General features: G+C 39.0%; 1 protein-coding gene across 1 annotated transcript in view; it reads left to right on the forward strand.

The window, feature by feature from the left end:
* Positions 1-1,896: 1,896 nt before the first annotated feature.
* Positions 1,897-12,112, forward strand: part of SAMD3 (sterile alpha motif domain containing 3) — a 36,405-nt gene continuing 26,189 nt past the window's right edge. The window contains 3 exon segments of the mRNA XM_030448046.1: positions 1,897-1,993; positions 2,718-2,907; positions 6,466-6,576. Of these exon segments, the coding sequence (XP_030303906.1) occupies positions 1,915-1,993; positions 2,718-2,907; positions 6,466-6,576 (380 nt within the window). The 5' untranslated portion in view covers positions 1,897-1,914.

The raw sequence follows: 12,112 nt of genomic DNA on the forward strand, positions 1-12,112 counted from the left end.
GCCTGATTTAGCCCTGTAGTGGGGCCAGTCTATTAGTCCTTGGCAGCCCAGCAATTATCAGCCTTTAGCATAGCCATTCTGAGTACCGTTTAACATAGTGACCCTTCATGCACATAATCCGAGGTTTTTTAAAACAGCCTTTAAACTGTCAGATCCTTCCTCCTCCACCACCTCCCCCAGTGTGTACAGCCTGCATTATTTCCATACGGGAATAGACATTTTGCTGCAAAGTCAGCCACACAGGGATAAATGTTCGTGTTGTTGTGCATGGCTGTAGGCTCCTTGACAGTATTTGAAACTGGTATCTGCATGTTCACGGTAGCAGAACAGTTCTAGAATGCTGGTCTTCTTATAGGAGGAAGCATTTATCTTTCCAAAATTTTAATGTATCTTTCTACTTTTACACTGCTTGGTTGTTACAGCAAGTATCTTTCTGCTTTACATTCGGTTTAATCTTTCAAGTTTCTGGAATTTCTGGGGCTTTTTTTCCCTCACTCTTTGCAAAGAAGTAAAAAGTGTGACAGGAAGGTGTGATTTTTTAATTTACACCAAAGTTCTCAACAAATAATGACTTTTCACACCCTGTTATTGCTGCTTAGCCTGGGGGAGGAGTTGTATGGCTACTGTTGTCATATCAAATTAAATCCACTCATGTAATTCAGGAAGACATTCCTCTTAACCCTTTTAAGTAGCTGAAGTCTACTGTCCCAAGAACATCAGCTGATGTCCACCTATTTTGGAGGTCACTGCTGTTGAATGAAAATGGAAATCTTTTTATTACAGAATGGTGCATGCTTTTAAAAAAATCTTTTATTTATTTGTTTTTTTAGGGCAGTGGAACAAATCCTGATGAGGTTTGTGGGGATGAGCCTTCATGTTAGCCTGGAGTTGATTACAGGCCCAGGATAGGTCATGGGATGTATTTGAAGCAAGAAAACATCTGGCAGGCACTCGTGTTCTCAGCTGAAAAACTTCGTCCAATAGTTTCGTCTAATGTTGTTTCCTTTATATTGGAACCACAGTCTTGGACCACTTGCTGCTACTTTAGTAGAGCTAAACCATGTGAGGAAGGAAATCACGCTCGGGGAATTTTCTGCTGTCAAACAGATGGAAGAGTAGGGCAAACTTTTTCTTTAGAAGCCCCCTTCTCTTGATGAGGTTGCTGTTCTTTGTGGGACGCGATTTACCCCCCTGGAGATTCAAGATGGTCTTTCGGGGATGGGCCACATTGTACCTGATGGATCGATTCACCCCGGCGGAGGGGTCCGGGTCCAGGTTCTGGTCTTTGCCCGGGGAGCTGCTGCCGGCGGCTCCTCCTCCCCAGGGAACGCAGGAGCCTGCAGGATGGGACTGGCAAGTAACAGCCGGAGTAGTCGCCTCTTTTCCAGGACCTTTATTGCCCTTAATTGTAGGTAAAGGAGGGTTAAGTATTTCCTTGAGTACTTGCTTGGTGGTACAGAGAGGGTTAAGGTGCTTGATTTACTGTAAACATCCATGTGACATCTTCTCTGATGGTGTTGGGGTTTTTTTCTTTCTGTAAAATGTCAGCCATTTCCTGATGAGCTTGGTGGTGGTGAATTTCACACCTTTTTTCTTCTCTGTGTGGAAACTTGAGTGTGGAAACCTGGGTGTTAATGGTACTGGAGCAGGTCGTCTTTTATAAGGAAAGAGGCTGTCTCAGAGCAGACAGAGAAAGCAGGGAAGGGAGAGGAGGTGAAGGGATCCAAGGAAACTGCTGCTTGCAACAGGCGTTGGATTATTCTACACTATTTTTATTCAGAGCATGTAAATCTAACACTATTTGCTAAGTGTATTTTTCCCCCTGGGAAATGTTGGAGTTCAGTTTAGAGTTCAGCATAAAAATAATCCTCTCTTTTCGTCCTGCAGTGAAATTTAGTATTGCAACACCTGAAGATGGAAAATTGGTCTGTTGATCAAGTCTGCAACTGGTTGAGACAGAGAAATTTAGGAGAACTAGTTCCTAAATTTCGTGGTAAGCCTTTTTGTTGTTCGTGTGGGATTTGTGTAGTATTTCTTTCTCTGCCTTTAACTGGCACTGCCTGCCTTGTTTTGGGGCATGTGTATGTATGCTTACTTCAGACTTTTACAGAAATTTAGTAGGGTGAGAACTGACATAGATCTGATAAAATAAATGTGCATATTTTTTACAAAGTCTCTGAAATTCTGGGGGATGAGATTAAGCCTGTATCCAAATAGATACACCTCGAATCAGAGCTGGCTGTTTAAAAGGCTTGACAGGGCCTGTTTTATATTGCATAAATCTTTTGAAACAATACAACTGTAGTGTGTAAATGTGTAATGTCTATATAAATGCTCCATAAAAGAGTGCATGAGAAACTCTTGTGTGAACAGGCTGTTTATTGTGTGGTCTCTTAAAAAGCTTCCTCTCCTTCATTAATGAAGGAACAGCCTGTTGTGGACTAAGCAAGGCCTGATTGAAAGCATTGAAATAGTCAGCTCACTGCTTCTGTATGTTTCAGACTTGGCTTTTTGTCAGAGGAAGGTACCTGGCTAGTGCTTAGGACTCCTGGCACTACCTTAGAGAGGACAGTAGCTAAAACAGCAGCAGCAGCTGAAGACTCAGCAGTAGAAAACATCCTTGCCTTTGATCTGTCGTCCTCCATTATCATGTTTTTAGGCATATAGAATGTTACTATAACTATTATAAAGTTACTTTAATCCCCTCCGAGCTGCAGAAGAAGAAATTAGTGGAGCAGCTCTTCTGGCTCTTAATGATCGGATGGTGCAACAATTGGTGAAGAAGATCGGGCACCAGGCAGTGCTCATGGACCTGATTAATAAATACCAGCAACAAAAAAGTGTGCTAGAATCCCTTACATACTGTTGCGAAACAGCTTATCCAAAATTTCCAGAAGTAATCAGCAGGTGAGTTTGCACAGAAAATATCAGTCTGGGTATGGTTGTATTATTTTCGTAGCATTTTGAAAATGGCATTTACTAGCTCTTCAGCTCTAAATTCTGGGGTTTTTTGTTTGTTTGGTTTTGGTTTGGGTTGTGGTTTTGTTTGTTTTGTTTTGGTTTTTTGTTGGTTTGTTTGTTTTTCAGTACTTCAACTATCTCAAATATGTGAACTGCAAAATAAGGTTATTACCTTTGTGGTTTTAAAAAATGCATCAGCATTTTTGTAAAATACTGTTAATTAATTAAACCTGCTCTTCATTTCCATTTCTAGAACATAGTTTTAATTTGGATGAAGCATTGTCAGGCTTTCACTATAACTAAATTTTCTATATTTGCAATAATAAGCTTTTGAAGCACTTACTTTTGAATCTTTACAAGTCTTGGAGTAAATTGATGATTTAGCCAGGGATAGATGAGGATTGTGTCACTGGTGCATTTAATTTCAGTTTCTCAAAAGAAGGTTCGAATTTGATCTAGGTGTGTTTAATAATTCCATTGTGTAGAACTAGATAGAGTTTTAGAAAATAAATTCTTCAGAGTCAGTCTTCACTGAGTATGTTCTGGCTCTTGATTGGGCAGGGTTTCTTTTTTCTTTCTGGTTTCTTTGAGAGGGGAGGCAGAGGGGGGATTTTTTTTGAATGGCTGTTCTGCTGTGGATTGGTTGGAAGTTTTGTGTGGGTAGGTTGGTTGGTTTGGTTCCCCCCATGCCTCCTGTCCATTCTGATCTACTGTAAATCTTGCAGGATTATTTTTTCTGGATGCCTTGGCTGAGGAGAAACACATCCTGGGCTCTCAGAGTGGTTTCTTCTAAGCCCCCAAATCCTGACTGTAAGGAATGGTTTGCCATGGATACAAAATGCTTTTTTTTTTTTTTTTTTTTGAAAGTAAGGTCCAGAAGTAAGCCTGCATTAGTACACAGTAGTAGCCCAGTAGGAGTAGATCTCTAGAGCATTCTCTGTAGTGTTTCCTTTTATCTAAAAGGAGTCCAGGTTGTGCACTCAGATTATGACTTCATAGTGCAAACTAACTTATGGTCAACAGGAATCATTTGGTTATTTCCAGCCAAACTTCATTCATCAGCAGAACTAAACTGCTCACATAGCTACATGGTCCTCTTGTCCTTGTGGAAGCATTTATGAACCCCTTGGATAAATGCTCCTGCACTATAAGAGGGAAGGGGAGGTGCAGAAAGACCAGAGTGTCACTACATGTATGGTTTATCATAGACCTGAAGGGTACAGACCCAGCCAGCCTGGGACAGTCCCACCAGGGTTCTGCCTCAGTGGATTCACAGTGGCAGAGCCATCAGTGGATTTCGTGGCAGAGGAGGTGTCTGCTGTGAAGACCACAGCCCTATCTGGGCCCTGTCCTTCATCCAAAGTGCAGCAGGAGCATAGTGACTTCAGCTGGGGGTTTCAGGAGAAAATGCATCCTCATGCTTAGGTGAGTTTGAATGCTGCTTTGGATATTTAGATTTCACCCTTGACTTTCTCAGGGGTGTTTGGCTAGACTGCATCATAAGTGTGAGTGCTCCTTGTGTACCTCTCAAGTCCTGCAAGTTAGGCCTTGTCTCTCAAAGCAGCATGCAGTTGCAGTACTGTGATGGCACAGTTTTCTCTGAAATTCTGCAAACAAAAACCAAACAAACAGAAAAATAAAATGCTGGAAATAATAAATATAAGTGAATATAATATACCTTGAAATCCTTCCCTACCTAGTCTTCTTGCTTGGAACATAAGATGCTGGTATTTCTATATATACAACAAAGTTAGATAAATGAGCTGCTATTACTGAAACATCTTCTGCATCAGAGTCAAGAACCACAGAATAAAACTAAAGCATATTTAAGAAATGCATTCACTTGTGTATTTTAGGACGACTAAAAAATTAAGTTATTCTACACAGTTTGGGGTATAGAATGGTGAAAAACTCTTACAATAAAAATACAGTTTTATCACAAAAGCAAAACCTGTATCTTCTTATTCAAGTAGCTGTAACTAATCTCTTAACTCTGGAGTGCTTGTCTTAGTGATGTAGTCTAAAATTATTTTGTCTGTTCAATACATCTTGAACAAAATCCTGTAGGAATAATTTATTTTTTCCTAATTCAAGGACTCATGACTAGAATAAAGTGTATGAGACACTTGTTTTGAAGTAATGTAATTAATGTTTTTCTAAGCTGCTTTGACTCAGAGGAATATCATATTTGACAAAACAAAAAATTAACAGATCCACAGCGTATGTGAACTGAACTCATGTTTTTCTGCTCAGTGAATTCTTGGCAGCATAATAGTAGCCCCTGTATTATATTATAGTATATATATTATAATAATAGCTCTCCCTCAGTATCAGCAGGTAAGCCTGCTGATACCGTGTCTACCAGCAAAAGGAAAAGAAATTGCAGGAAAATGAGAAGGACAGAGGAATGGAAATGGAAAGCACTGGTTTTGTTAAACGGTACTCAGAATGGCTAAAAGGTGATAATTGCTGGGCTGCCAAGAACTAATAGACTGGCCCCACTACAGGGCTAAATCAGGCATGCATCGCTAACCATGGAGAGAAACAGGAAGAGGAATTCCCGCTGCCTCCCGGCAGTATCTTTCACCTTGCTGTGTTACTTTGGGGGCATAAAGTCAGCAGAACAGAGATAAGCCAGTCACGTTATCATGATAAAAATCACACCCTTAAGCCAAAATGCCACTGCTCCATTTTAGCCCTCACCCCCTGAAAATGGGAAGAGATCGATGAAGAGAGATCGATAGGAATGATGATAAGCGTTGTAGCTGGATCTCAACTTGTGCTGTAGAAATATTCTCTGTTCTGTCAGCATGATGTACTCGGCTTTTGGCACCCGCTAGCACCCGATCCTGCACCGGATTGCAATTAAGATGCTGTCTCGTCTCCGTGTGTGGATTTGGTCTGGCACACAGCAAAGCGGGAATCTGGAGTTTTTGGTGCTAGGGGTTAGCTAGTAACCAGGAAGAGCAGGGGGTGAGATCAGGTGGCATCTGGGGACATCCTGGAGTGGCTGGATAATGCAAAAACGCGTTGAAGGTTCAAGATGGATTTGACCTCCAGGAGGAACGTGCTTAAGGTTCCAGTTGAATGCAAACTGCACTGCAATACTCGGTAAATCACTCTTTGACCCCTCTCTGTGCGTATTTTAAGAGTTAGTTATTTCCAGAGATTGAGGTGCCAAACTATGAAGATGGCATTACCCTGCAACCCCAATACGATTTATTTTCTTGGGCTATGGAACTTTGCCTAGTGACATTCTAATTGCTACAGTATTATTTATAGGTTTTCTTTTAACTTGCCAAAGTGATTGAACTGAGAGATTGGTTAAGAGATTGGCAACATGTAAAATCATGATTATTCTACATGTTGCTTTTTCTTCTCTTCTACTTTTGCAACTGGTATTTTAGAAACACAGAAGAACTCTCTCTTTTTTTTTTTTTTTCAAGATGTGCAGTATTTGACTGAAAAATCTTCTTTTTTTTCCTAATTTTTTTTTTCTTTCAGGGATACTGACAGAAAAATGTTAAATTATTCTGGTCCTGTGGAGCAGAAAAAATGTCTGTGCTCAAATGAAAATGAAGAAGGACCATTTGATCCAAGAGTGCATAAGAGAAAGTAAGTTATATATAGTGTTTTTCCTTTTTGAAGTAACGTAATGAAGCAAACCCAAACCATTTAAGACTAAACAGATACTTTTTAAAAAAAGTGATCCTTATTATTGGATGCCAGTTTCAGCTGTATTCAGGTATATTTAGATAATAGCAGGATCAGAAATTGATTTAGTTCCAACTGGATGCATTAGTCAAATGGTGTTTTCTTCTGCTCTCCATTTTTAGTCCTTGCTCACTATTTCATGTTGCCTTATCCAGAGGGCAGGAGACAAGTTTATCTTTATTTGTGTAGATTGTAAAAATAATCTTTTGCAGATACAGTTGTAATACTTACCTGGCAAATGAATCATTAGAGTGGTATATGGTTATTTAAAAGAAAATATACTGTGTGCTTGAGGCACCTAAAGTGTAGCACTTGGAAAGATAGGCCTGCTACTTCTCTTATAAATGAAGCAAGATGGGGAGGTTTTGTTGTGGTGTTTTGGGGGGTTGTTTTTTCTTTTGTTTTGGTTTTTGTTTCTTTTCCCTTAGAGATGGGTAGTTAGTGTTGAAGGAGTCTCCTTCCTCTTCAAATGCCCTTGTTTTCATCTTTGTGAAGGTTTCTCTGTTGGTCATTACCCTCTTTTTATTCCTGCCTGCTATAATTTCTTCCCCATAGATTTGACTGATGTCTCTCATAATTATCCTCTTATTCTGAGATAAGGAGAAGTCTTTCTATAAAAATGTCTATTTTATCCCTTTAAAAAAGGAAAGAAGTTAGTGATAAAGCTATCTAGGAACAGAGGAGAGTGTTTAGTCTTATTATGAATTTTGAAAGAACAAAAACAAGACCAACCAATCAAGACCAACAAAACAAATCCAAATGACTTAAAAATTTTCAGAATGATCCATTAAAATAATTTTTCAGTGACGGTTTTTAGCCTATACTTCTAGAGGGTGCTTTTTTTTAAATTAATGATGAAAAATTTCCCTTTGCTGTGTAAAGAATTTTACATGGGATGTGTGAATCGGGTAACATAGAAATATCTGGCTTTAGAAAATATTCTCAGCAAATCTTCTCATCTGTAGCTTTCAAATGTCCATAGTGGTCTGCTGGGGGAAAAAGGGACTTTAAAACAGCAGTGCCAATTCACCTTGGGGTGAAGAAGTTGAAGAGGAGGGAAGTTCGAGGCTGTAAATGGAAATATTCATTCTTGGTAAAGTATCAGATGGCCTAAAAGTCAGTGGACCTGTGATGATTTGTAGTCTTGAAGACCTGAGTAAATTTTATGAGGGCTTCTCTTTTAAGGTCAGATGAAAAGCTGGGAAATGTCTTTCTCCACAACAGCTGATTGAAATTGACTGATACAGGGGATGGAACTGAAGAGTCATTAAATCTGCACTAAGATCAGCCCAAAATATGTACTCTTTTTGATGGTGAATGCTTCTGTTTAGGTATGTCAGTAGCTTGGTCTATACTGTTAAATGTAGTATTATACAGTTTAGGTTCAATGTTTTGTGGTTTGTTTTGCTGTTGTTTTAGATTTTTTTTCTTCCTTCCTGCCTTCTTTTCCCTACAGAACTGGCTATATTTTCAACAACTTATGGAAAATTTTAATGGTTTATACGCTTGAGGGGATTATGCCAGCTATAAGCAGGTTTTGAAGGGTTGAACAAGGAGATTTTATTGTGGCAAAAGAAAAAGTTGCTTTGACTATAAGATAATGATAGGTTCTTATCCTAGAGAATAAAAGTAACCCCAGCCCTTCCCTGTCTATTGCTGACAGGTTTACTTTGAAAGATGGGTTGGTTGGCTTGTTTATTTTTCACTTAAGTTCCAGTCTATGGATTTACGTGCCATGGTGAAAAGTGGTTTTGCACATCAGATAATTAGTGGCTAATTTTATTTTTTTTTTTAATTTTGACATAATGTTGGTCAATATTTCTGCTAGATCAACTGGTGGTTTTTTCCATTGCTTTAAATTTGGAATGTTTAAACAATGTGCATGTGTTTCTCTCCCCATGTCTCTCAACTAATGGGGATAAGGAAGCTGGAAGTAAGACAGTTCTGTAAATGAAACACTCTGGGCTGTCTCACTGTGATTAAGAATGAGGGTAGGTACCCATATCTCATCAGCCAGGCCAGATCTGCAGGAACAGCTAAGAACAATAATGCCTTCCAGTTTTTAGTAGGTGTTCCCAGGTCACCCACTTAGATGGCAGCAGAGCAGTTCATCCAAGAACTTCTAGAGTCAGTTCTGTCAAGGCTTAGTTTAATTCAGAGGGGCTGGTTTAAATGTACAGTTCAAATGATCAATGTTTAGCCAGGGTTATGCTTGCAGCCTTTGTCTTCTCATTTATTTATTCCTGAAAAGGAATTTTGTATTATTATACTCTTCTGTATTATTAAATATTACAAGTGTATCAAATAAGGTTGTTTAAAATACCAAAAAAAGAAAAGAAAGTGGATGCAGCGATTTTATAGTTTGGCTTTTTTGTACTAAAATTGTGCATACATATAATCAGATGAGGTTTGTAGATTATTTTGGTGGAATAGCTTCTTGCTAGCAACTACAGCAGTAAAAATAGCTAGTCTTTCTGTTAATCTCCCAAGATGATTAATCTTGAAGCAGGTCTTTTCTGTGATGGAAATAAGATAGTTACAGAGAACGATTCAATTCAGTTCAATTCAATTTCCCCTATAGTAGCTTTTCTAGTATCAGAGTAGGAGCAGTCTGATGGCTCCTGGCAGGCTGCTGTTTATCTTGTTGCTAAGATGGAGGCTGTCATTACTTGTAAATATCTGACACTGCTGTGAAAAGCCCACCTTTTACTGGTTGTTTTATACATCCTGTCTGCCTTTCCTCAAGGTGTTTGTTTATCAAATGACATCCCTTTTTCACTGTTTCTAATATTATGGTCCAGCTGTTTTCCTTCAAGAGTGATGTCTTGCTACAAGCTTATTTGTACATTTATTCTTTCTATAAAAACATTTTCTGTAGCTCTTGAGTGTTGTGTAACAGATTTACTGTCTGAATGCCTTGCAGTAATTCGCTCAGAGCAGGCTTATGTGCACAAGCAGGGTAATAGATCTTCTGGTCAGCCTCAGCAGCCTTGAACTTTCTTTGCTGCAAATCTGGAAGATGTGTTCAGTGATCAACTAAACCTGGGCCTTCTAAGTGCTCATATACCAGTAAAGCCATTGACAGCATATTGGTGCTGGTGCCCACGTAAATTTGTGCTGATACCAAGGACCATAAATTAAAAGATTAACTTAAAAATAACCTCTGCTCTCATCTCCAAGATAGCCCTGCTGGGGCCTGCTGGCCTGCAATGGTGCAAGGACTGAACCAGTGACACCCCAGTGAGAGGGGCTGGGGGTGAGGAGAGCAGGGAGGCTGTGAACACTGCTGTACATCTCCTCAGCTAAGGCAGTCTCACCTTTGCTTTGGTCGGGCTGCAGGTGACTGCCCTGACTGCTGGCTGTGTTTTAGCTTTGGCTCTTTATGCTGCTCATGGTCTTTCTAGAGCTCCTTCCTTTCCTTCTTTCTGTCTCTGTTACCCACACATCTGTATTGTGGTCTATGTCTAATGTGGTTTATCAGAAGTACATTTGTGCTTCTGCTTTAAAAGAAGAAAAAAAAAAAAGAAAAAAAGAGTAGCTAGCTTGAAAAATGATTGCTTAGTCAATTATTTCAGGTGATTTCACTACCTTCACATAAGCACAAGTATTGTATTTGTATGTATACGTATATATATATATGCATATGCAGCTATAGTCCTGCAGAGTTTCTTAGTTGCTATGCAGAAAACTTATTGTTGCTACAATCAGAATTATTTCTAGTAGCTGTGATGATTTACTTTTTGCAATTATTTCATGTAGACATGAAAAGAAGCCAATAAAAATATATATGTTAAGTGTTCTACAGTGGTTACTAGAGGAGGAAAGGAAGTTTGACTATTTTGTTCAGAAGTACAGACATCAGATGCTTTGATTGATCTTTTCTACAATTAGTGTTTAGGGATTCAAAAACCATGAACTGCTCCTCACAGTGATTGGCTGAGTCTTTCTTTTATGACTTTGTCTCAATAATTCTGAAGCTATTTATTGTGTCAGTAGTAGATACCCTTGATGGATGATGTCTCATAATAGAAAACTATTTTTTTTTCTAAATTTTGATAATTTGTCATAATTTCTCTCCAATTGTTATTCTATCTTCATAAATACTGTTAGATCTGCAGGGTTTGGTTTCTGTAGGGCTCAGGGGAGATTTGTGATAGTATGTTTTTGATTTATGTGGTTGTGAGGATTTCTGCTACTTCTGAGTCAGCATTTCAGCATGTCTCTGTCATTGCAGCAGGAAGCTGAAGAATACTAACTTAAGTGAAAAAACCCAAACCCAAACTAGAAGACTCACAATAATATCTACTCTCTTCTTTTTGCCTCAGTATATTGGAAGTCTAGGCAATTGAACTCATTATTTTTAAGTATTTGAGGACAGCAGAGATAAATTTACTAGTATCGTGCTTTGAGTCTTCAACAAAAGTTTGCAGGATGAAAAAAAAAAAAAATGTTTTAAGTCTCCTGTTTACCACACCAGAAATAAACCAAGTCTTACAAATGACCTGCAGGGGTTACTAAGTGCATTGGCTTTTTAAGGTCCAGCAAAGCCACAAAAAAAACCAACAACAAAAAACTCCTGAATACTTTCTGTTCTTTGGATACAGTATAACACATCTTACACGGGTGAATGCAAATCAAACATTTTTTTCTTTTACATGGCCTGATTAGACTAGCTGTTCTGTCAGTCAGGTTCCCCAAGGAGCATTTTCTCTCTCCCTGTCTGTAACCTAGAGCTGTTGTCCTCACAGGAAAGTGCAGCTTTCACTTACCTGTCAAAAAATCTTGACTCCCTCTAGAAGAAGGTCGCGTCTGCATCTCGAAAGCTTTCTTTAGAGCTGATTAGTGTTGTCTGTAACTTGGTGCTTGTACCGAATGTGATTATTTCCTTAGGAATGGTACTGCAGGAAAAGCTGAAACTGGAGCAGCTCTGGGAAATGGCTGTCAGCTCCTACTTACTGACCTCGCTGAAGCTGATGCTTCTGTGGGTATCTACTTGTTCTGTCTAAAGAATTCCTTCCTCTGCAATTAGTGGGTACTAAAAAAGTGAAAGACTAGAAACACTAGGTAAACTGAAAAATCTCAGGTTTAGAGAAAAACTGGGAAACTGTGCTGGAAAATAGGAAATGGTAGTCAAGCACATGAAGGGAAAGGCATGAGAATCTTTCAGGCACAGATCTCAGAACTGCAGGTAGAAAGGAGAGGCCTATTTTATCCTGCTATGCAGAGGGGAATGAGTTTCTTTTTTATTTCATCAGCTGTCATAATTTCCTCCTTTTGGTGGCAATAACCTTTACAATCTTAAATATTGTCATAAAATTGAAAGCACATAATGTGTTCGTGAACATGTATCAAAAATCTTCAGACAGGAGGAGTGTCTTGATGGTGTTTGGTGTAGACATATAAAGGTTAGACCTTCACCTGTGAAAAATGGGTATCT

Source organism: Calypte anna, chromosome 3 (assembly GCF_003957555.1).
Source record: "Calypte anna isolate BGI_N300 chromosome 3, bCalAnn1_v1.p, whole genome shotgun sequence".
Classification (NCBI taxonomy): Eukaryota; Metazoa; Chordata; class Aves; order Apodiformes; family Trochilidae; genus Calypte; species Calypte anna.